This window comes from Notolepis coatsorum (genome assembly GCF_963971535.1).
Source record: "Notolepis coatsorum genome assembly, chromosome: 17".
In the NCBI taxonomy this organism is placed as follows: domain Eukaryota; kingdom Metazoa; phylum Chordata; class Actinopteri; order Aulopiformes; family Paralepididae; genus Notolepis; species Notolepis coatsorum.
The window spans coordinates 38,786,439-38,813,160 of record NC_140181.1 but is presented as its reverse complement, the minus strand read 5'-3'; the positions used below and the strand labels follow the sequence as shown (position 1 = coordinate 38,813,160).

Below are 26,722 nucleotides of genomic sequence, written 5' to 3'. Positions count from 1 at the left end.
GCCACGCAATCCCTTTGTGAATTCGCCCCCAAGGTCTCTCAGCGTTGAGGCCTCAGAACACATTATATACATGATGCCACTGATCATTAGAGCGGAAGACCTTTCAGATGCTAGACACAGGACCCTGTCTCTTGGGACCCAAAGCGGGGGTCGAGGAAGTTCTTCCGGTGGGTCCCAACATTGACAACAGTAGTAATATATTTGTGATGTGTTTCAATGACCTGCGTCCCACGACGCTCACACGGTTGTTCCTCTTGGACAGAGGAGCAGCACGGTGATGTTCCTGGCCCAGCGGCATGCTGAGCCAAAGACCCGCCAAGTCTCCCCACGCCTCCCCGGTTTACCGTTCTAACAGGACAGACAGGTGCCAGGCTGTCTAGAGCCTCTGGCAAACAGCTCTCACGCTAAAGCAGGTCCACGGGGTGTGTGTGTGTGGGTAGGCTACAAGCCAGGGGCATTAGCTGACAGCAGACTGGGTGGCTAGGCACAAGCCGTGTGTGTAGGTGTCTTTGGGTTGGGGGGGGTAGGCGCCACTAGGTGTCCCATCATGACACCAATGTGAATCTTGCTGTGGGAGCCGAGTTCCAAGAAGGCTGGCTGGGTATGCAGCTGTGGGTTGGAGATGGAGATAGAGACATGGGCAACATATCAAAATATCATCAATTCCAATGCAAGTGTTTGTGTGCTCACCCTGTAGACAGCAAGGTTCAGAACTGGGCCAGTCTGAAGAGCCTGGAGGGATGCCAGACTTCTGTCAGCAGACAGAGACACCCACCCGGCCACCCACCCACCCACCCGCACGCACACCCGCCCGCCCGCCCATCTGCTCTGGCTTGTAACATCTTGCCATGACTCAATAAAGGTCTGTGTTTGCACCACCGTCTCCTGTGCCTCTGTGTCAGAAAGCGCTATTGAAAGACACTCGGGTGGCGTACAGCAGGTTGTACTGTCACAGTGTTACCCTCTCTCATGCAGAAAGAAAGAGAAAAAGAGAAAGAAATGAAGAGAGAAATAAATAAATGAAGAGACAAAGAGGTGTTGGAACTCTCTAACCTGTGGTTACTCAGGCTCGCCATGTCGCGGACCGTCTGTGCCGTCTCCGAGGCGAAGTCCAGCGCTCCGGCCACAGGCTTGGTCACCGTGCCGACCAGGCCTTTACCCAGGCCAGAGAAAAAGCCGCTGACCCCCCCCTCCGTCTTCACCCCCTCCACTGTGGAGGTGATGATGCTGGTCATGCCGCCGATGATACCTGGAGACAAACACACACAGTACACACTTTAAATCACACACAGTACACACTGTAATCACACACAGTTAGGGGTTGTTGGATTTGGATATATCAGCCAGTAATCACCTCGTCACCTGTGGCTCGTGAAGTTTCTGCGTTGTGTTTATCTCTTTCTTATTGTACTGACTGATACCCTCTCTCCTTCCCCGTTGATACATTCGTCTCAAAAGAATTAAAAGACACAGTGGAAACAGGATACCTTTCCTTGGAACGTTATGTTTATTCCCATAAACATACTCTGTACAAGATGGAAAACAGTTCTGAAAGGTCCTTGAAAAGTATATTGAATTCATCATCTCTACCGTCTCTTCTGCTATTAGTCCGATGGTGGTTGAGGCCTAGTGGTTAACTAAAAACCTTCCCGGTTAGCTGAAGCGGGCTGGGCGATATAACGATAACGATAATTATCGCGATATATTTTAATAATCGATTACATTTTTTTTTTTTTTAAACCCAGAGACAGTGGACAGACTTGTCTTTCTTGCCTGGAACTTAAAGTAATGGCTTTGCTTGTCCAAATGACAATACTGACCAAATTGAGATTTATTTTTCTCTTGTCCATTTATTTTGTTTGCTTTCTAATGTAAAATACAGTTTGAAACCGTCTGTACACAGTAGGCTATGTGTGCTAGCAGAGCTAGTCTCCAGTCACGAGTCACATGTGCGGTGGTTTGTCTACCAAAAAAGCACCAAAAGCGTCACATCTTTTCACCTGGCAGCGCGGACTCTCATTGGCGAGGTGTAACGTGTGGGAGGCTCACATTACCCCCGCCATTTCCTGTCTCTGCTGTGCAGGCGTCCCCAACCGACCTGTAGGAGTCGCTGTCCACAACGTCCAGATTACCACCCATCGACTTCCACCCGCTAACTCTGCCAATTGAGTTAGTATGACGGCTGGCCCAAGCCGGAGGCAACGCCGACAGCCGGAGTCGAACCCGGTATCTCTTGCGTTGGTGACGAGCGCAATGTCCGCTGCACCACCCAGCCGCCTAGGTAAGGTATATTCTATGTCTATTTTACCAAACCTGAAACATGTTTCTGTAACAGTGTCGTGTTTTACCGGACGTAAAACATGCTTTTTGTAACGATCGCAGTTTCTAGTTAAAATGACCCCCCCTTGATGATTTTGTGAAGACACAAAGGACTCCCTGGAAGAAGAGATCTTGTATCTCAATGAGACATTCCTGGATAAATAAAGGATAAATAAAAAAACAAAAAAAATATGTACATGGTATATACCTTTGATTTGGAAGTATTTGGGGCTTCAGGCGATCAACCAGAACAATTTGGGCATATTGCATATAACGCGTCATATCTCGCGATCTATGAAAAAAGACTATTTTGGAAAGGGCCGATGTTTAGCATGTAATAGCGCACAAACTACAGTATGTAGAAATTAACTGTTTAGTCAGTGATGGACTATGAACAATGCCTGTCAAATTAGCCATACTATTGTCTCCATAGCTATAATACAGAACACACAATGGGTCTGCAAAACATCGCTAAAATGGTCAATAACGCTGGCAGTGCACCATTGAGTAAAGATGGTAAAAGAGCGTGGCGCTCAATGTGTTAAGCATGGGGTATAGCGTTATTGCAATAAGCTCAATAAACACAGATAATCCTGGACAAATAGACTGGCACCAATTGTTTTCTAGCAGAAACCCTGTGTTAGCTATGCTAATTGCGATTACCGCTAAGATAGCTCCAAAATCTGTTCAAAGAGGCTACGATACAGCTCCTGTTTGGATGTCAAAGGGGTCCTACAGCTAGAAAGCACATTTAATGTTAACTAGATAAAGATGGTTAGCTAGTTTTGCTCCTAACTCATTTAGCGTGTTAATATTATCTAACATTAAAGGTCCCCTATTGTTCACTATTTGGGCAATTTTACACAATTCCTGTGAGTCTATGGAACACATCTGTACGTTTTTTTAGTTTTGTATTTTTAATCAAGTACTTTGGTGCACCACTTTCTCCCCTTCCAAAGTACAAGCTGGGCTCCGCCCATACTCGCAATGCGCTTTGATTGACAGTCACCCACCTGCACTGGCAGATACGCTAGGATGGAGGAACCTTTTCAAAGCGCACACACACTCGCTCCGTCTCTGGGTGTGTCTGTGTGTGTGCGTGTGTGTATGTACGTGTACGTGACGTAAGTTGGGCGAGTGTGTGTGTCTTTGAGACGAGAGGAGAGAAGCGATGCCGTTCGGGTGAGTGTGTGTGTGTGTCTGTGAGAGGGAGAGATGAGGGGAGAGAAGTGCTGCGTGTAGCCCAAAAACTGCCACTGCCCTGGCTCATTGCTTGTGGAGCACGATATCATTAGGAAACAATTAGGAACACTGTCGAACACTTTTGAGGAAGTGCTGACAGTGGAACCGCTGCCATTCCACTATTATTGTTATTATGTTCTACTCTATTATTATAAGAATATATGATATTCTTGCCTGCCTGTACGCGTCTATGCCTTCTACAACGCCGCTCGGTTTCCGGGTTCCTCTGATTGGCCACGACGCCCACGTGACCCTACGCTAGCACGCCCCCTTATCGTCGGCAGTTCTCGGTGCGGGCTCGCTCTGAGGGAAGGAGGCCGGTCATATTCATTTCTACATTTTATACATAATATCCCAGCGTTTCAACCAGCTGCACATTATACTCACATTATGTGCTCATTAGAAGAAAATAATTTACGCATATTGGTCAGGAAATGGCGAAACGCTAACATTATAAAATACCCTGACATTGGGTAGAAATGTAGCGGGGTTAGGGTGACCTATTGACGGGTCTGGGAGAGAGATGCGGGGGGGGCGGGGGGGGTGCTGCCTCGCGCTGACGCTGCCCGCCTCGAGGTGCACACAAGCGGCCACACCTGAACGAATCTATCCCCCCCAAAATGAATTGCATTTCGCTGTAGACCGCAGCAGCTGGTGATAGAAACATAGCCTATATTTCTATCACCAGCTGCTGCGGTCTACAGCGAAATGCAATTCATGCCACGAAACTGCCTAAAATATATTATATACAATATATCGTTTTATATATAATTGTATCAACATATAGTAGGTAGTGCACACATGCACTGCATGGCACAATATAGGGCGAATGTCTCTAGCCGAGAGGGGCTGCCGATTTGGGGGGGGATAGATTCGTTCAGGTGTGGCTGGTGATGTGAGACGCGCGGCCGCTTGTGTGCACCTCGAGGCGGGCAGCGTCAGCGCGAGGCAGCCCCCCCCCCCCCGCATCTCTCTCCCAGACCCGTCAATAGGTCACCCTAACCCGCTACATTTCTACCCAATGTCAGGGTATTTTATAATGTTAGCGTTTCGCCATTTCCTGACCAATATGCGTCAATTCTTTTCTTCTAATGAGCACATCATGTGAGTATAATGTGCAGCTGGTTGAAACGCTGGGATATTATGTATAAAATGTAGAAATGAATATGACCGGCCTCCTTCCCTCAGAGCGAGCCCGCACCGAGAACTGCCGGCGATAAGGGGGCGTGCTAGCGTAGGGTCACGTGGGCGTCGTGGCCAATCAGAGGAACCCGGAAACCGAGCAGCGTTGTAGAAGGCATAGACGCTGCCTGTACCTCCCCTCCCCCATGCTGCTATGATATCTACATTTTTAAAGGGAAACACTTGACTTGACTTGAATATGCTCTGGAGCTAATTCCTAACCATCTTTGATTGATGTGACAATAAAGACTTTAATTTGAGACTCTAAAATGATGCCGGTCTTACCGTGAGCTAATCCGTGGATCCCTGCTACCAGATGCTCCCCACTGGTGGCGCCATGGTAACGGATGTACTCTCGTTCGCTCTGATGACGGTTGTCCATGGTCTTGCCCAGGCCGTCTGACAAGGTGCCTGCAAACTGGGAGGGAGAGTTAAACACATACATAGTTAGGGCTAGGTATTGTTCCAAACTTTTGAATACTGGTAATAATTCAATTTTTTTTTCTAAAATAATAAAAAAAATATTAAGCTTTCAGAATACCTTTTTCCTTTAACCCTTAAGTGGCGTCAGGTTTTTTGTTACTCACCCAATATTTGTGGGTCTAGTGGGAATTCAAATAGTCTATTTTTAAAACAATTAACAATTTATGTATTATTTAAAGAATACTTAAAGGAACACACCAACTTTTTGGGAAATTAGCTTATTTGCCATCTACCCTGGAGTTAGACAAGCAGATACATACCCTTTTCTTATCTGTGCATGAATTAGGCTTAGGGAACAGCCGCACCGTTAGCCTAGCTTAGTGTCATTCACTGGAAGTAGGTGTGCCAGTGTAGCCTAGTTACCAACAGTCATGAAATACACTCCAAATACAACTCAGTTCATCTTACTGCTCAGTTCATCTAACTGCTCAGTTCATCTTACTGCTCAGTTCATCTTACTGCTCAGTTCATCTAACTGCTTAGTTCATCTTACTGCTCAGTTCATCTTACTGCTCAGTTCATCTTACTGCTCAGTTCATCTTACTGCTCAGTTCATCTAACTGCTCAGTTCATCTAACTGCTCAGTTCATCTTACTGCTCAGTTCATCTTACTGCTCAGTTCATCTAACTGCTCAGTTCATCTTACTGCTCAGTTCATCTTACTGCTCAGTTCATCTAACTGCTCAGTTCATCTTACTGCTCAGTTCATCTTACTGCTCAGTTCATCTAACTGCTCAGTTCATCTTACTGCTCAGTTCATCTTACTGCTCAGTTCATCTAACTGCTCAGTTCATCTTACTGCTCAGTTCATCTTACTGCTCAGTTCATCTAACTGCTCAGTTCATCTTCAGACAAAACTGTCTCTGTCAGTAATGCAGAGGGAACTCTTTAAATATAGTGCTTACCAGAGATGTGCTCATTTTAAATCTTGTGCTGACCAGAGATGTGCTCATCATTTTAAATATAGTGTTTACCAGAGACATAAGAGAGAGAGAGAAATAGAGAGAGAAAGAGAGAAAGAAAGGGATAGAGAGAGAGAGAGAGAGAGAGAGAGAGAGAGAGAGAGAGAGAGAGAGAGAGAGAGAGAGAGAGAGAGAAAGATTAAAAAGGAGGTGTACCTTGGCAGCAGAGTTTGACACGCCGTGCGTGACGTTGCGGATGAGGCCGCCCACGTTGCCGTACTTGATGAGCTCAGACATGCCCTCGGTCACGTCGTTGAGGAGCCCCATGGGGTTCCCCAGGAAGTCCACTGAGCCCAGGATCTGAGCGGCCTGGCTGATCAGCTCCTGTGGGAGATGAACATGGTTGTCAAGTCACAAGCCGAGCACTAGGCTTGTCCTCCATTCGATTCGATTTAAATGTATTGTCTTCAAGTAGAGTACAACAAAAATAAGTTGTCATCTAACCAGAGTGCAAATGTAACATTAAAGTGCAATAACAATATTAAAGTGCAATAACAATATATATATAAGTGATTACATGTGATATATATAACACGCTACTGGTAAGCTAAACTGATATAATTATGTTGTACAGTGATACAGGTAAAAATAGGTATAAAAGGTGAAACAGGAATAAATATACTATGGTAGTAAGCCATACTGGCCAGTGGTATAACTATTAAGAGTAGGTATGGGATATATACAGATATAGATATAATATATGTATACAGATATGTGAACAGGGATATATGCAGATATATTCAACAGTTGTAGATAAATATACAGGTGCAGCTCAATAAATTTGAATATCGTGGAAAAGTCTATATATTTAGCTGTATTGATGCAGTCATTTGTGCAAAAGGAGCCCCAACCAAGTACTGAGTGAACATACATGAACATACTTTTCAGAAGGCCGACATTTCTATATACAAAATAAAAATACATCTATTTTTATTTTTTTTATTGGTGATAGAGACTTTTGGGCTTTCATGAGCTGTAAGACATAATCATCTAAATTAAAACAAATAAAGGCATGAAATATTTCACTTTGTGTGTAATGAATCTATAATCTATGAGAGTTTTGCTTTTTGAATTGAATTACTGAAATAAAATAACTTTCCCACGATATTCTAATTTATCGAGCTGCACCTGTATAGAGTATAATACAATTATTGTACATGGCTATCATACAGGTATAAACAGTAATATATTGGTAGACTATAGGATGAGTTCAGATGATACGGGTAAGATGTTCTTATTCAACTTTAAAATCCAGTTATGTAGGATTTTGTTGATTAATGGTAGTCGACTGAGAATCAAATTATATTATATATATTTATATTTTCAGAAATATTCCATTGCTATGCTGTTGCTAGGGGAACAGCTGTTTATTTCCTGTCAGCTGCTGTATTAACAAACATTGGAACAAGAAATACAAAAGGTGCCCATTTAGAATGTTGTCAAGTTAGAAAAGCTCTATAGGGTTTTTGATGATTAACCGTCTCTTTAAATGACAAATTCACAATAAAGAGACTGATTAAAGATTTTCCGTTGGTTAAAGGCCCAATCCATGGTTCAAACGTAAACACAAATGGGAGCCCCGGCCCATAAAAAGAAATAAACTAAAACAGAATGTAGACATATTTTCATTCTCTACTTGTTTGTCTTACAGAGTGTTGCTGTTTTTAAATTATAAACCTATTTGTTTACATGATCAACAGCTTTGCTAACGGACGGTCACGTATCCGTCAGTTTCCAAAAGTGCATCCTCTCTGAACTTCTCTGTACAGCTAGTGGAGCCGGACACATCATCAGTCCTGTCCAACAAACGTATAGTCTTCTTTGAAAAATAATTAAAAACAGACATAGATGTACAGACAGAACGGATCAGCGTGGCACCTAACAGCATTTTAAACTGTTGTGTAATAAAAAATAGACCTATACAAATCAAACTCTTTCATAATGTATGTGAATATAAACCCAATTACTAGGGTACAGAAAACAAAGAAAATGCAGAATTGGTCCTTTAATCCCTCATTAATCAACTAATCAAGGTAGGTGAGGGCGGCGCTACGGTCTCCTCTGACCTCTCTGAAGTGCTTGAGGATGTCGTTGAGGATGATCTCCTGGGTCTCATAGGGGTGCACCCGGGTGAAGGGGTACATGTTGATCACCGCATCCTCGAAGCGAATGAGCGGGATGCCCAGGGTGCCCTTCAGAACCTTGGGGGGACACGACACACGATCATGAAAACAAGATAATCGAGATAAAACGATTATTGTGCCGAATGCCGCGTTGCTCCCTTTTCTTGTGTTGTAAATGCAGCGCACCCTTCCTTCACAGCCCCCCCCCCCCCCCCATTTTGAAATGTCTTTGGTAAATTGTAGAAGATGACAGAAAGGCAGCCTTTGGTCGAGAAGGAAGATCAAACTAATTAAATTGTCGTCATAATGGAGCAGCCCTACATACATAATATTATTGTAACAAGAAGGACAAACAGTACAAGTGGAGTGGAACCCTGAGAGGGAGGGGGGTGCAGGGAATACACAATTGTAAATACTATTCAAGTATAAGTACAATATAAAATATGTAACCCCCCCCCACTCCATCCCCCAACACACACACACACACACAAAGTTAAGAAATATTGTGTCTTCACTGAATGGTTGTCAAGCCCATCTGTATGCGGATGATACTGTTGTGTATTGTTTTGCTGACTCTGTACAATTGGCCATTGAGAACTTACAACTTTCCTTTATTACCCTCCAGGAAGCTCTTATTAAGCTTAAATTGGTTCTTAACTCATTCAACGCCAGTCACGAGTATAGTCGGGTTAACTCGCCGACCGTTCAGCATCAATCACGAGTATAGTCGGGTTTTAATCGTTATTTCTTTTATTAGCGATATCCATTAATTTTCATCTATCCAGCCTGATGTTATCATTGGGAATGGGTCTGAGCTCGCAAAAGGGCAAATACCGCTGCCTACGCCTTCCAGCTGGTATTGCACTCCATTAGAAATGGTGTAGTTTCTTTTCTGGGACGATCCAAGCCGTGCGGGCAGGGTTTAAATACTCAAGCGAGGTAGGGCTTTACAACGATGGCATGGAACAGTAACCCCGCCCGCCCGCCCATGCGTAACGCTCAGTAATGTGGGACAGACCTCCACGAGCAGTATTTGGAATGGTGATCAGATAATTGGATTATTATTTTGCATTACATCAGATACTAGGTAAGGACTCTATATATAAAGTCTAAATTAAAACTAAATTGATCCCATTTTCTAGAGCCAGAAACATTGAGTATTATGGTTTACACATATCTACCATAAGTGGTTCTAGCATTGAGCGAGTCACTACTGAATATAAATATCTTGGTAAACCAGCTTTCCTTTAATTAGTAGGACGAGGGTTGTCGAAGAAGTTTTCTTATCAGTCCTGGACTATGGTGATGTAATTTATAGGCATGCTGCAGCCTCAACCCTTAAATGCTTGGACTCTATTAGGGTGTAACGGTACACAGAAGCCACGGTTCGGTACATACCTCGGTATTGGGGTCACGGTTCGGTACGAGTTCGGTACAACAGATTTTTTTTTAATAATAATTATTATTAATATACTTTTTTTTTATTTATATATTATATTTATGATAATTATTATAATAATTATTATTAAATAGAATAATTTTCTATAGGCTTGCCGTGGTAATTAGTGATACTGGTGTCAGTATTCTGTGTTCAGGCATCCACTTGCTTACTGCCCCTTTAAACTTATCCTTGCTAAGTTTCAGTTTCACATCCAGAGAGAATTTTACTTCACGACCAGACTGAATACTAGAGAACAGATGACATATTACAACAATGGCAGAGGATTATTTGGATTTAAACACAGTGGAGCTCAGATGATCTGTCCGGGAAAAAAAAAAGTATGTTTCTTCTTTTTATTTGATTGTGCCTGTGAGTCCGGCGGGGGAGAATGTTGATTTGTTTGTTGGCGCGCGTGTGTGTTTCTTTCCATTGGTTTAATTTGGTTAACGTTATTGGGCGCACAAGAAAACCAAAGAAAACTGTAATGACCCTGCAGCTGTTCCAATGTAAATGTGCTACATTCTCCTCTGTGCACTTTCGCCGCTCTGAAGTCTGAGCTCGGTGTGCCCGGCCACGCGCGCTGTTCTTGCACGGACCTCGCGAGTGCCTGCATGTGGGTGTGTTTGTGCTGTGGGGCGTATTCGTCGCATGGGTGCGCGTACCGCACCGTGACGGCCATACAGTAAATTCACGGGACGAATACACGTACCGTTACACCCCTAGACTCTATACATCACTCTGCCCTCAGATTCATCACTAGTAATGATAGATACAATACTGATCACTGTGTCCTTTATGAGAAGGTTGGTTGGTCCTCGCTGATGGAGAGGCACAACAAACACTGGTATTTGTAATTTTTAAGGCCCTTATTGGTAATCTACCTCCTTATACTACACCATTATTGGAATGGAATTTTGGTACTTATGGAACCCGTTGTAGTGACTGGCTGGTCCTTAACTCATTGACCGCCACACTGTTTTCCCATCTCTACTCAATGGCGCCAGCGTTATTGACCATTTTAGCGATGTGACCCATCGTGTGTTCTGTATTATAGCTATGGAGACAATAGTATGGCTCATTTGACAGGCATTGTTCATAGTCCAACACTGACTAACCAGTTAATTTCTACATACTGTAGTTTGTGCGCTATTCCATGCTAAACATCGCCCCTTTCCAAAATAATCCAGTCTTTTTCATAGATCGCGAGATATGACGCGTTATATGCATTATGCCCAAATCGTTCGGGTTGCTCGCCTGAAACTCCAAATACTTCCAAATCAAAGGTATATACCAATTACATTATGTCTTCACAAAATAATTTTTTTCATTTTAACTCGAAACTGCGATTGTTACCAAAGGCATGTTTTAGGTCAGATAAAATACAACACTGATCGGTACAGAAGCATGTTTTAGGTTAGAAAAATACCAGCAGGTTACCTAAGGTCGCTTTCACACCAGAGCCGTTTGGTCCGCACCAGACAGACCAGAGTTTGTTTCCTCGGATAGTCCGCTTGGTTTGGGCTGGTGTGAATGCTCTGACAAACTCTGGTGCGGACCAAAAAAGCGAACTCTGGTCTGCCTGAAAACGTAGGTCTCGGTTCGCTTCCAAGTGAACCCTGGTGCGTACTTTTGTGGTGTGAATGCTCATCGGACCAAACGCAAAACCAAATATAGGAAGTGACCTGATAAACTGTGCCTCTTGGGGAGAAGGAAACGAAACAAAACAAACACTGCAGCGCTGTCCCGCCTGCTCAACTTCAGAAACAGAGAGAGAGAGAGAGAGTCCCCGCTGTCAGCGGAGTGTGCGCGTGCGTGTGTGTGATTGAGAGAGACGCGAGTGGAGTGTGTCGAATGTGGTGTGTGTATGTTGTGTGAGCTGGGCTGCTCCTGAGAATAATGTGGTGTGCGCTGTAGAGCTGTCCCCGAAGCCTGTTTTGGGGATTCTATATATATCCAATAGACGAGCGCCATTTTCGACAGCGTGACATTGTTCAGAAAGTTTGGTGCACTTGACAAATTGCAGTGTGAAAGCAAACCGAACCAAATGAAGAATGCAACAATGTTGCAACTTCACCCCCCGAATCGCACCGAGTCCACCAAAACTATGTGAAAGCGGCCTAAGATAGACTCCAAAATGAATAAATCCCAGTCATCCCATGGCGATCGCAATTACTCGTGTATATTGGGCATGGATACCATACGGGAAAGAATAGGTCTGAGGCACCAAATCTTCCACCGGTTGCTATGTCCTAGGGCTGGGCGATATGGCCTAAAAATTAAATCTCAGATTTTTTCACACCACATCCAATTTACGATTTTAATCGATTTTTCTCTTAACTACTCTTAAAAACTAGAAACGCTAAGGAAATCATTCAAATAAGCATTGAATGAATGAATTCTTTATTTTGAATTTTTACAAATAAATAAACAAACAAAAAGGATAGATTTGAAGCCAAATGGCTTATAGAACAACCTACCCCTAATTCAAAAAAAATTAAAAAAAGTTAAAGTTAGCAAAATAAAACAATCAACAAAAACCGTTCCCGAAAAGAACATTAACACATTGGTTGCCAACAACGAGATTCCTCGTTATTTCTCGCCATGCGTTGTTTGCCAATAACGAGATTTCATTTTTCATCCGTCCAGCCTGACGTTATCATTGGGAATGGCTCTGTGCTCGAAAAGGGCAAATACCACCCCCTATCGTCTCCCGGATGGTAATGCACATCATTGGATTGGATTGAGTGAAAAAGTGCATCAGAGAAAAACTCTGGTCCAGGGTTTCCCCATCTCTGGCAAGCATGTGTCTGTTACCAGATTCACTGGGGAGGCTCGGAGCAGCTTTCGATGATGCGTTTCGGACTATAACGTTGGATCAATAAACACGATCAATATTACGAATAAATGTTTTTCAGCCCGCTTTTGTATCGTGCATAAGAACACAAATACTCTTGATAATCTAGCGTTTATTTGAAAACAATTCATAAATCAGCCGGAAAATGACAACGTGTTTTGTGTATTCCAGTAAATGGCTATTATCGCAGAATCTTTTTTTCTTTCTAGAAATCTCCAAAACTATACTCGTATTCAAAACGGTATAAAACTAAAATGTACTGATGAAAAAACAATCCGTTTCGTACATGTTGACTGCAAGCAAGTCATTGATAAGCGACAGGTGTATTAGACACATAGCCATAATTTAAGATATAGTTTAATCGCTCGCAAATGTGCTCGTCCTCCCATTGATTAACGTGCTGGCATCCAAGCGATAAATCGTAATTTCCGGCTAGCACACAATGTGTTAACACTTTCTTCGCCAGGCTTATGTACATCATTATACCATCCTCTGCCAGCTCTATTTGTCTATGGAGAAGTTCCCCTTCTTTGCAGGGCTATAACTTTTTTAATTGTATTGCTAAATTGACATTACTATGGCCCATTCAACATCAAGTATCTATTGTTCAGGGTGTAGCAACGTTATACTTTTTCATTCACATATTCATACTAAAATACGGTCTAAAGTATAAATATGTTTTTATCGTTTTCTGCAGCATTCTGCAGAACGTGATTTATAGCCCTAAATGCATTATATTGATGATTGTATACAGTTTGATAGCGCTGGGCGCGAGATAAAAAATTTCAAATGGACGTACTTCTAGAAGTTACTACTTATCATCTGATGTTGACCGGATGGGGGGGGGGGGGGGTCGTTTATAATTCCGTGGCCAACGTTAGATGATTCATCTAGTGTGGGTGATATGATCATTAGAGCAGTTTGTATCGAACACGGTAAAAAAAAATGCTGAAACTCACCCCATTCTCCTCGGGTCGTTGGGCGATCAGCGTGGAGCAGAAATATTTCTATTATGGGATGTTGAAATATGCGATCCATCTCCAGGTTGTATAATAGTATATACGTCCAAATCATGTTGTTTATCGAGTTATTGGTAACGGATTGCTATCCATTGTGTCTAGCTTGAGTCCCGGGACCTATAGCGAGTGATCGGACCGAATTTGGATGAGCACCAGTTTCCGTTTCCGGTTTCCGGTTTGGGCGATCCGCCGATCGGCCACCGGATGGCGCTCTTGAACCGTTGGAGAGTTGAGAGGGGATCAACAGTAGATCTCAAGTCTCCGTGGGAGAAATATGATTGCGATCACAGATTTTTGAAATATTGATCTCAATGACGTGTTACGGCGTCATTGGCAGAATTAGCATGGCGGGGAATGGCAAGTTTAGGCGTCCTTGGCAGAGAAAGTGTTAAGCCAACATAGGAAAATCAAACCCTGAAGTGCAAACCTAACTTTCACCAATCTTCACTTAAACAATTATATATATATATTATATATATATATATATATATATATATATATATATATATATATATATATATATATATATATATATATATATATATATATATATATATAAAAGGTTACTATTGATCAAACAAAGATGAATGTCCCTATTGGGATTAATAGTGCAATAACTTGCTTTTTCACCAAACTTCACTTAAAACAAATAAAAGGTGCCTCTTGATCATCAAACAAGAATTTGCATTTAATAAAGTACAAATCAAACTTTCACCAAACATCACTTTTTGTAAAATAAAAGGTGACAAAGGTGATTTTTTAATATATTTTTTAAAATCGTCCTAAATTATGAATTCAAATTAATCTTAATAATTAAAAAGGGAAAACTGAGGGGTGGGGATCGGACGTTGTGGACAGTGACTCCTACAGGTCGGTTGGTGCGCCTGCGCAGTAGAATCAAGAAGCATTGGGGGCGGCGTCCCTCCAAAAGCGCAGACCCCTGACGCTGAAAGATCGCGCAGCGCAGGTGAAAAGATGCGACGGCTGCTACCTCGAGTATCGGAGGGGACTCGTGCTATGTATGGCTTCGTCCACATTGCAGCCGGCTTGTGGAAGGCAAGAAACAGCGTTCGAGACAGGGGAGGGTTGAATTGGACGATACGAAATTGGGATGGGAGAAAAATAGAAAATGGGAGAAAAAGTGGATAAAAAAAAATAATCGATTAATCGTGTAAATGAAATGATGAGGTGGAGGCGCGCCAGCTTACATTGTGCGTGAACATTACATTAACAGCCACTGTTCTCTGAATACCACCTGTACTAATAGTTGTGCCATGGGACTGGACGCTTTGGTGCTCGTTTACCTTGAGGTCTGGAGGCAGCTTGTGAGACGTGAAGACACTCAGCTTGACCTGAGGGAGGCTGATCTTCAGGTTCTCAAAGTAGTAGCGCTTCAGAGCTCCCACATCCTCGCTGGGCTTCTCATACAGGTTCTCATCCAACTTCTCCAGCTCTGGATTTGTTACAAATAAAATAAAGATGTTAAAAAAAGATAACTACACATCCAAGCTAGAATGTGAATATAAGACAACCATACTTTTTCAGGTGTAATACATAATACAGCACATAATACAGTACAGCACATAATACAGTACAAAGTCAAATAGTAATATTCAACAAAGAACCCACCTGCTTCCATTTGTCCATAACCAAAGAAGCTGAGCAGCTTCAGCAGCAGTTTCTCCTCAATGATGACAGTGAAGCGGCGAGCTGTGACCATCAGGTGCTGTGGAGACATCAGAGATGTTAGGGTCTTAAACTGCACACTCATGCTTATAATAATAATATTAATAATATTATATAATATTATTATAATATGGCCAAGTCATACATCTATGGATCGGGCCAAATCTCCTCTTTCCAATGGCAGAGTTCAATCTGGATTTAGTACCACCAGGCACCCGAGCACCAGGCACCCGAGCACCAGGCTCCCGAGCACCAGGCACCCGAGCACCAGGCACCCGAGCACCAGGCTCCCGAGCACCAGGCACCCGAGCACCAGGCACCCGAGCACCAGGCTCCCGAGCACCAGGCACCCGAGCACCAGCACCAGGCTCCCGAGCACCAGGCACCCGAGCACCAGGCACCCGAGCACCAGGCACCCGAGCACCAGGCACCCGAGCACCAGGCACCCGAGCACCAGGCACCCGAGCACCAGGCACCCGAGCACCAGGCACCCGAGCACCAGGCACCCGAGCACCAGGCACCCGAGCACCAGAGCACCAGGCACCCGAGCACCAGAGCACCAGGCACCCGAGCACCAGGCACCCGAGCACCAGGCACCCGAGCACCAGGCACCCGAGCACCAGGCTCCCGAGCACCAGGCACCCGAGCACCAGCACCAGGCTCCCGAGCACCAGGCACCCGAGCACCAGGCACCCGAGCACCAGGCACCCGAGCACCAGGCACCCGAGCACCAGGCTCCCGAGCACCAGGCACCCGAGCACCAGGCACCCGAGCACCAGGCACCCGAGCACCAGGCACCCGAGCACCAGGCACCCGAGCACCAGGCACCCGAGCACCAGGCACCCGAGCACCAGAGCACCAGGCACCCGAGCACCAGAGCACCAGGCACCCGAGCACCAGGCACCCGAGCACCAGGCACCCGAGCACCAGAGCACCAGGCACCCGAGCACCAGGCACCCGAGCACCAGAGCACCAGGCACCCGAGCACCAGAGCACCAGGCACCCGAGCACCCGAGCACCAGGCACCCGAGCACCAGGCACCCGAGCACCAGAGCACCAGGCACCCGAGCACCAGGCACCCGAGCACCAGGCACCCGAGCACCAGGCCGTGAATGACATCTACTGTAAATACAGTTACTTTTGCATAATGTAAATTGCTCGGGCATTTTTCACCAGATTGCAACGCGTTTTTTTCCCCCTTTGACGTTCACAGAAAGGTAAAGAAACAATATACGTTCTATTTTATGGCAATAACGTTCAGGTTTGTTCGACCCGTGAGATATAATCATGAAAATACAGTCAGAATTGTTCGCAATTGAGCTGGGTAGTGTAGTTTTATGAAAGCCCTGGGTCTCCTCTGTCTTGGGACTACAGCGGTTTCATGACTCATTATTTCCTTGTGTCTAATTCATCCGGTTTCCACCGGGATGCGCAGAGATATTTATAAACTCATATTTAGCTAATAACACTTAAAAACGTAACTTGGTAAACAAACATACTCGTAGTGCTGAAAATATACACTTGACTGCTGTTTTGATAGGGTTAGGATCTTTACTCTTGGCTACATAAAAGAAAACTGGGACTGGGAGGCACTGGGAGGCACTGGGAGGCACTAGAAGGCACTGGGAGGCCTCCTTGAAGCTCACCTTGAAGAGGTCTGTGAGCATGAGTTTGCTGGGGACCTTTACAGAGTTGACCTGCAGGGCCGCGCCGGTGTCCACAATGCTGCTGTCCGAGGAGCCTGGAGTCACACACAGCATCACAGGCTGGGTGGTGCCTAGGAGCTGGTTGTCAACCTGAAACATTACAAATACAACTTAATTTCCATACAACATGACATTTGTTGATTTATCCGACTCATGAAGAGAACAATTTTGCACCCTGTATAGAAGAATTTAGCATAAATAATTGTATTTACCATCAGTATCAACAGTGACATAGTGTCGATAGTCCTAAATCTTTAGTCCCTACTGAGTCTAGGTGTCAATGTCAATAATTTGTGTTTAACACATCACTATAGTATGGACACAACAATGCAGCAAGATTACACTTTATTTACATAATTTATTTTATTTACAGTATAACGTTATAGCGAGGGATGGAACGGTTCATATACAAAATTCCAACCCATTTTGGTTCGTCCACCTCGGTTCTGGGTGCCAAGAATACGTCTATTACACTTTGCTATGAGAGTGTCAAGACATTTAAGGTTATGGGCCAGTTAGCAGCATCAGCCCGTTACCGCTGCAAGGAGAGATTCATGAGACACTCCTTCTGAATAACGTAGCTACTGGAAACCTCTCCATACGGATTCAGACAGAACAACATCCATAACCAAAGTAGCTAAACAACCTCTCCATATGGATTCAGACAGGACAACATCCATAACCAAAGTAGCTAAACAACCTCGCCATATGGATTCAGACAGTCACAGAACAACATCCATAACCAAAGTAGCTAAACAACCTCTCCATATGGATTCAGACAGGACAACATCCATAACCAAAGTAGCTAAACAACCTCTCCATATGGATTCAGACAGTCACAGAACAACATCCATAACCAAAGTAGCTAAACAACCTCTCCATATGGATTAAGACAGTCACAGAACAACATCGATAACCAACGTAGCTAAACAACCTCTCCATATGGATTCAGACAGTCACAGAACAACATCCATAACCAAAGTAGCTAAACAACCTCTCCATACAGATTCAGACAGGACAACATCCATAACCAAAGTAGCTAAACAATCTGCATAACTGACCGTGACTATAAATTGGCGTCCCTTGAGACTCTGGTTTGAATTTCAGCGTGCCTTGCGCCCTAAGAAGGATTGGAACCACAGACGTGTTGACAACCACCACATACTGTAGCTCCTCAGGTTCATGCGAGTGTTCTGAGGACCTCTTGAAGAACCCACCTGGATGTTCTGGATGCTGAGCTCCAGGACCTCGTTGGTGGCGGTGCGGGTGAAGTGGACATCGATGCCTGACAGAGTGGCGAAGACCAGCTCCTCTGGCAGCTTGTTGATCAGAGACACGCCGACCCCTTCCTCCAAGTTCACCACCACCTAGACCAGGGGTCAGCAACCTTTACTATCAAAAGAGCCATTTCCCCCCCCCTCCCACAAAATGTTATTCATCTGGAGCCGCAAAACCAATTTACCCTTAAAATGAAGATAACAGTGTATAACATTTTATATATAGTTGGGGCGGCTAGGTGGTGTAGTGGGCAAGGCACTCGCCACCAGTGTGGAGACGCTAGGATTCGTGTGTTCGAATCCAGCTCTCCACATTGTTTTTCAGTTTGGCTGGTCGTCCGCAGTAATACACATTGGCCGTATTACGGGGAGGGAAAACTGAAGGGTGGGGATCGAACGTTGTGAACAAGCGACTCCTACAAGTCGGTTGGTGCGCCTGCGCAGTAGAATCAGGAAGTGTCGGGGGCAGCGTGAGCCTCCCACGCGTTACTCCTCGACACTGAGAGATCGAGCTGCGCAGGTGAAAAGATGCGACTGCTGTTACCTCAAGTACCGGAGGGGACTTGTGCTATGTATGACTTATTCCACATTGCAGCCGGCTTGTGGGAGGCAAGAAACAGCGTTCGTGACAGGGGAGGGTTGAATTGGATGATACGAAATTGGGATGGGAGAAAATATGGAAAAATGGGAGAAAAAGTGGATCAAAAAAAAAAAACATTTTATATATAGTTATCCCCAAGCATACCCCACATTTAGCATAAAACGCCTGACGATTGCATATCCAAAGTAATTAGCGATTTATTATACTTTATACTTATAGCACACAGTTTGTTGTACAACAAAAAGAAGTTTTTTGAAATTTTATTGCTGTTTTTACCTGTTAAAACCTCAAAGTCTTATGAAGAGGAGAAAAAAGACTGGCATGTGACCTACTTTTAAATAAAACACAGAAGAGGAGACAAAACACTGGCGTCTGTAGACCAACTTTGAAATAAAACCCTGAACTATGGAGGTATATTTGAGTCCTTCCCTTATTTGTGGAAAATGTATCAAATAAAAAGTAGTCCACTTTGAAAAAACACTGGCATCTGTAGACTTACTTTGAAATAAAACACAGAAGAGGAGACAAAACACTGGCGTCTGTAGACCAACTTTGAAACAAAACCCTGAACTATGCAGTTATATTTGAGTCCTTCCCTTATTTGTGGAACATTTATAAAATAAAAACTAAAGTAAACGTTTTGTTGTTCAAAAATGTCTCACCACATATCAGGCATACAGGTAAGCCTGCATTGTTAGTCGTAAAAGCAAATGAATCTGTCCACGCTGACTTTCCTTTTTTTGGATTTATCCATAGTTAGCTTACTGGGGGGTCGGAAACTCAAGGGTGTGACGTATATGACCTCGATCTCCAAAATAAGAGATGTATTTAATTTTTTTTTAAAGATTTAACTTTTAGTTTTTTTTAGTAACAGGGAGCCACAGCAGAGTGGCTAAAGAGCCGCAGGTTGCCGACCCCTGACCTAGACAGTGAAGAGATCACATTATACAATGGCATGCACATTTCTTGATTCTGATATGCTGAAACAGTCAAGTTAGACGTTGTTATTTCGTATAACACACTCCACGTGACCCCAGATCCCTCCCACAACCGAATTACTTTTTTTTTATGAGACTGAATGAATCCGCCATAGATAGACAAATGGAAGTATGAATATATTTTGAACAAATCCTCCAAAAAAGATACAGTCAACTGGAATATGTTAGTTTGTTACACATATGTTGGATTATGTAATTGGTTTGTCATGACCCATTGTGAAACAAAAGAAAAATCGTGGACAAAAAAATGGCCGTCACACGAAGCGATTTCACTGGATGTCCTGGACACAATGGAAGTATGGATATATTCGTAACGAATAATTAAAAAAAGATACAGTCAACTGGAATATGTTGGATTATGTAATTGGTTTGTCATGACCCATTGTCAAAACAATAATAAATCATGGGATTTATATATAGTTTGTTGTTAGATGCATGCTTTGTAGCACCTCCCTCTGCTTCTAGACACGGAGGCAATTTTTTATTTTTTTTACCTACTTTTTCTGTGGATGGTTTTGTGAATAAATCTCCATTATGCTTCAATTACTGTGTGTTTATTGTATAGCAATACGGTTGGGTGAATTGGGCCATTGTATAAAAGCATTACATCACTTGAAGTTGTGTGTTATACCCATTAGATCACTCCTAGGGGGTCTAACGACCCTCCGCTGCGCGTCGGACCTAACAACCACCCCTAGGCGTGATCTAATGAGTATAACACACTCCTGCGCGTGATGTAATGCTTAAATATATGGAGAAGGTTTTCTCACATAGATCCTATGGAAGAGATGATCCGTAATTCAACCATTCCGTTTAGATTTATTTCTTTGGACATCCCATGTATTTGCAGTTTTAAAATCAATCCAAATCACTTGGGAGTGAATGTGATACATCACCAGAAAATACTCAGCCTCTACTATCTTAAACTATGAATATGAATGAACACAACACTCTAACTTACCATCTTTAGACAAAGTACTCAACCTCTACTGTCCTGTACTGTACAGCATGCCCCTGGAGCCACGAATTACCACTAATGGGGTTTAGATTCAGGGATAATATCTCTGTGCCGATACTCCAATAGCGAAGCTTCTTTAGCATTAGTTCCAGTCTAAACCAGGGTACAAGCAGCTCCATCAATTGCTTTGTTTGGTTTTGTTGTTTGTTTGCCTCCAGTTAGAGAATGTGGCAGCAACACTGGCTCTTCTGTTTCCACTTGTTTGCCCTCAGACCAGTCCGATAAAACCCTGTAATAGAGCTGAGTCGTTACCTCTAGCTCCTGTTCAGGCTCTTTCTTCTCTGCAACATCTTTGTTCTGCTCCTCCTCTGTGCTGGGAGACGTCCGGTTCATCCTCCTCTGGTTGAAGTCGCTTATCTGCAGACAGACACATAAACAAACTGTTGATTCAAAACGGACGCACATGCAGACAAGCTGTAGATTTAAAAGACCCAACTGTAGTGTCAAAAGCAACTGAGCAACACAAACTGAACAAAGCAACTTTATCACATGACTTAACATTTATCATATCACTTGACTTAAAACCTCTTAACACATTCTGTGCCACGCAGTTTTCCCATCTTATACCACTCTCTGCCAGTGCTGTAAGCCTATGGAGTCGCTCACCTTCTTTGCAGGGCTATAACTTTTTAAATATTATAGCTATATCGACATTACTATGGCCCATTCAACATCGGGTATCTATCATTCCAGATGTGGGAACGTTATATTTTCCCATTCATACATTGTCGTGTTAGTACCGTCGTGAATATAAGTATGTTTTTGGAGTGTATAGCAGTAATTCCTAGAACGCGAGTTATAGGCCCCGACGCATATTACACATAATCGATTGGCGTTTCGTTCCTTCCTATACACGCTATATTAAAAAATTCAAATGCATATGCTCGGTATACATTATGCTCCATCATGCGTGAAGGAAAGGGGGGGGGGGGGGGGTCGTTTATGATTCCTTGATTGTCAGTAATGGCTTTCCTTAGTACGACATCATACGTTGATCGGATGGATTGCAATGAAATAAATGGACAATCGAGCTGGAATTAACGTTAGATTCCTCTTACCTGTGGCTGATGAGTCTGGAGAAAAAAAATTCCAATTATTTGATTTCGATTTGCTATGCACAGAGCGCCACATCCGGGTTAGAGTGGAGTGCAACTCGCCCGAAATCCACAAGGCGGCGGTATTGAGGCGTTGAAATATCTGGCTCCCGGAGCCTTCCTGGATGAATTATGAATGCCAATAGCGAATAAAGGAAATAACGATCATAAAAACGAGTAAACTTGTTGTTGCCGTTATTAGATTGGCGGGCAATAACGAGTAAACTAGTTTTTGGCGCAGGATGTGTTAACGTGCAACGGCCCGGCCCCGATTTGCCCACCGGCGCGCCGCGCCACTTTGCCGACTTCTAGCGGCTCGGGTGTGTTTTAATACAATATATATAGGTTTAAAGCCACATTTTGTTGTTGCCTGTTGATTGCCGTTTCAGGCGGCAAAATCCGTTCAACGGTTCTCGAGTTACATGCCGATATGTGAGGCGTGCGCCAAAGTACACGGCAGACTTTAAAAAATGTGTATTACCACCCCTGACTCCCAGGGCTCTAGCTCCGTCAATCATTTTGGCTATCTCGAAATGTATTGGACAGTGTTGTAGCCAATGAGAGTGGCTTTCCACATGGGAATCTGCAGAATGCATTGAAGTCAATGAGACTTTTTTACACAGTTTACCTAAATCGCTCCTAATCAGACTTCAGGCTATGGACCCAGGGTGTTTTCCAGCTCATACCATTTTTTTTGGATATACTACTTCTGGATATTGCAACTACTACAGAAAAACACGAGTAACAAGTCTTCTACAACTCAAGTTCAGACCTATGTTACTCTATTTCATTAGCACTAAAAGTGATCTTTCTTTATTGTATCTGAAACCGCAGAATGTTATCTTTCAAAAGAGACCTTATGCATGTGCTATAAGTATAAAGTATAGTATTTTGGTTTGCAAAAAAAGTATGCTAAAAACTAAAACTAAAATGGCCACTTTTTGGGGCGCCTGTTAACACATTGTCCGCCATGCATTGTACCCATCCTTGGGCCCAGTCTGCCAGTGCTGTAACCCTATGGAGATGTTTACCTTCTTTGCAGGGCTATAATATCTTTATTTATTTATTTTTTATCTTTCCCCCCCTCCTTTTTCCTCTGTTTTTCTCCCATCCCAATGTTAGTCGTTATGCCAATTCCCAATCCCCTTCCTGGTCGCTGCGCACTTACCCCCTACGGTCGGTCTGGGAGAGTGGAGGCTATCACATGCTTCCTCCGACACATGTGTAGCCAATCAACCACTTCTTTTCACCTGGCAGCGCGGACTCTCACTGAGAGGGTATAACGTGTGGAAGGATCACACTACCCCCCTTAGATCCTTTTCCTCGCTGAGCAGGCGCCCCGACCGAACTGTAGGAGTCGCTGTTTACAACGACCAGGACCCACCCACCAGCTTTCCCACCCCTAGCCAAGCTGGTAGCAATGCAGAAAGCTGGGCTCGAACCCAGCATCTCCTGCACTAGTGGCGAGCGCCTTGCCCACTGCGCCACTTAGCCGCCCAGGGCTATAACTTTTTAAATATTATAGCTATATCGACATTACTATGGCCCATTCAACATCGGGTATCTATCGTTCCGGATGTGGGAACGTTATATTTTTTCATTCATACATTGTCGTGTTAATACCGTCGTGAATATAAGTATGTTTTTAAGGTTTTCTGCAGTAATTCCTAAAACGCGAGTTATAGGCCCTGACGCATATGATAGATTATCGATTGGCGTTTCTTTCCTATACACGCTATATTAAAAAATTCAAATGTATATGATTGGTATACATTATGCTTCATCATGCGTGAAGGAAAGGGGGGGGGGGGGGGTCGTTTATAATTCCTTGATCGTCAGTAGCGTATTTTTTTTTACTATGGGTTGATACGTTGATCAGATGGATTGCCGTGAAATTAATAAACAATCGGGCTGAAAATAACGTTAGTTTCCTCTTACCGTTCACAGATGAGACTGGAGGAAAAATATTCCAATTATTTGACGTCTATCTGCTAGATCCATTTCCCGTTTGTATGACGCAATAAACGCCGAAATCATATTGATTATTGCGTTTCGAAAGCGATCCCAATGCACTCGAGTGTGTATCTAGATCCACGCTACAAGATATTACTGCCGGAGGAATTTCCTCGATGCACCGAGCGCCACGTCCGGTTTGGCTTGGAGTGTAACTCGCCCGACATCCACCAGGCGGCGGTATTGAGGCGTTGCAATATCAGACAGGGTCCAGCTGCAGTCCCGGAGGGAGGCTGGATGAATTATGAATGCCATGGCGAAAAAATTCAATATTGATCCCAAAAACGAGTTAACTCGTTTCTGGCGCACAACGCATAGCGGGCAATAACGAGTATACTCGTTTTTGGCATCCAATGTGTTAAGAGGTTAACATTTATCATATTACTTAACATTTGTCATCTCACTTAACATTAATCATATCACTTAACATTCATCATCTCACTTAACATGTATCATATCACTTAACATTTCCAAAACCATATAACCTCTGAAGATGAGCGTATCACAGATTTTCAGAGATTCTCACAAGCTCAGTTTTAAGGCTAGAGTGAATATATAAGTATCATATGAAACTAGAGACCTTTGAGGAATCCAGACACACCACCCATCTAAGTTACTGGGAAAGTGATGAAATCACGCTCTAAAGTTACAACATTTTGATGAGGAAGATAATCGGTATGCCCGATTACACTGGGGTCCCTTGACCTCTCAGCTTAAGACATTTGATGAAACATTTGTATTCTTTTATTTTATACATACCTGTAAAGCTGATAATGCAATTTAAATACTGTCATTTATATACTGAACCACAGAAATGGTAAATGGTGCATTTATATAGCGCTTTTATCCTATTTTGTTCCTCACATTTGACCCATTCACTCACACATTCACACGCTGATAGCGGAAGCAACCATGCAAGGTGCCAACCTGCTCATCAGGAGCAATTAGGGTTTAAGTGTCTTGCTCAAGGACACATCGACACGCTGCCCGGGAGGAGCGGGAATCGAATCGGGAACCTTCCGACTACCAGACGACCACTCTACCTCCTGAGCCACTGTCATCACAGAATCACCATAAATATAAATAAGTCACAATTTGGGTCTAAAAACTCTCTCTAACCTGCAGGACACGTGTGGGTCCATCTGGCAGCACCTGGACCGAGAGCACCCCAGAGCCCGGCCTCATCTTCTGGTTGATGAACTGCTGCTCAGGGGCTGCATCCATCAGGCAGGAGTCGGGCCCCAGCACCACCTCCGCCCCGTCATACAGCCCCGCCACACTACCGTTAGCCTGCAGGTCGGAGGTCAACCGGAAACAAAGAGAAGAGAACATGTTTTACATTTTATAGTTTTTTTATACGTTTTAAGTCATGGATAGAAATTGGAATTCGGACAAAATACAGAATACTGCCTACAATGATAAGACTGGGATGGGACATGAGAATGGGACAATTCTATCTGATTGTGTAGGTATTGAGAGTAGTAGGGTTAGTAGTTTATATATATATATTTTTTTTGTATCTACTTTTTCTCCCCATTTTTCTATTTTTTCTCCCGTCCCCAATTTCTTATTGTCCAATTCTACCCTCCCCTGTCTCGAACGTTGTTAGGCCATGCCTCCCACAAGCCGGCTGCAATGTGGACGAAGCCTTGCATCACGTGTCCCCTCCGGTACTCGAGGAGGCAGCCGTCGCATCTTTTCACCTGCACAGCGCGATCTCTCAGCCGCGAGGGTCTGCGTGGGAGGGACACGCCGCCTTCGTCGCTTCCTGATTCTACTGCGCAGGCGCTCCAACCGACCTGTAGGAGTCGCTGTCCACAACGTCCGATCCCCACCCACCAGCTTCCCACCGCCTAATACTGCCAATTGTATTAGTATGAACGACCAGCCAAGCTGGTAGCAACGCCGAGAGCTGGGCTCGAACCCAGCATCTCCTGCGTTGGTGGCGAGCACCTTGCCCACTGCGCCACCTAGCCGCCTAGTAGTTTATATCTGATTGTGTAGGTACTGAGGGTAGTCGGATTAGTAGCTAGTAATGTCTGATTGTGTAGATACTGAAGGTAGTAGGATTAGTAGCTAATGTCTGATTGTGTATGTACTGAAGGTAGTAGGATTAGTAGCTAATGTATGATTGTGTAGGTACTGGGGTTAGTAGGATTAGTAGCTAATGTCTGATGGTGTAGGTACTGAGGGTAGTAGAGTTAGTAGCTTCTGTCTGATTGTGTAGGTACTGAGGGTAGTAGGGTTATTATTAAATATATATATGTGAGACATATTATTATTATTATTATTATTATTATTATTATAATAATAATAATATAATATAAATATATTATATTTAAATATAATATAATTATTATTGTTCTTCATATATTATTGATTTCAAAAACCTCTTACTCACCTTCAAAGCCCTCCATAATCTAGCCCCCACCTACATCACTGACCTCCTCCAAGATTACACCCCCTCCCGCACCCTCCGCTCATCCTCTACTGGACTCTTATCCATCCCCAGCTCACGCCTCAGTACCATGGGTGCCAGAGCGTTCAGCTGCTCGGCTCCCAGACCCTAGAACTCCCTGCCCCCACACATCCGACAGTCAGACTCACTCTCATCATTCAGATCACAATTGAAAACCCATCTGTTCAAACTCGCAAACCCATCTGTTCAAACTATAACCTCCATCACTGCTCAATACCCCCTGCT

At 43.7% G+C, this 26,722-nt stretch overlaps 1 protein-coding gene across 1 annotated transcript in view; it reads right to left on the bottom strand.

Moving 5' to 3' along the window:
* Nucleotides 1-26,722, bottom strand: part of vps13d (vacuolar protein sorting 13 homolog D) — a 200,101-nt gene that overhangs the window by 11,773 nt on the left and 161,606 nt on the right. Inside the window, exons 56-65 of the mRNA XM_084334010.1 lie at nucleotides 25,138-25,308; nucleotides 21,164-21,268; nucleotides 18,235-18,384; nucleotides 16,958-17,107; nucleotides 15,255-15,351; nucleotides 14,930-15,078; nucleotides 8,255-8,389; nucleotides 6,345-6,512; nucleotides 5,029-5,161; nucleotides 1,054-1,249 (exon numbers count right to left, since the gene is read on the bottom strand). Coding sequence (XP_084190136.1) covers nucleotides 1,054-1,249; nucleotides 5,029-5,161; nucleotides 6,345-6,512; nucleotides 8,255-8,389; nucleotides 14,930-15,078; nucleotides 15,255-15,351; nucleotides 16,958-17,107; nucleotides 18,235-18,384; nucleotides 21,164-21,268; nucleotides 25,138-25,308 — 1,454 coding nt within the window. The remainder of the gene's footprint in view (nucleotides 1-1,053; nucleotides 1,250-5,028; nucleotides 5,162-6,344; nucleotides 6,513-8,254; nucleotides 8,390-14,929; nucleotides 15,079-15,254; nucleotides 15,352-16,957; nucleotides 17,108-18,234; nucleotides 18,385-21,163; nucleotides 21,269-25,137; nucleotides 25,309-26,722) is intronic.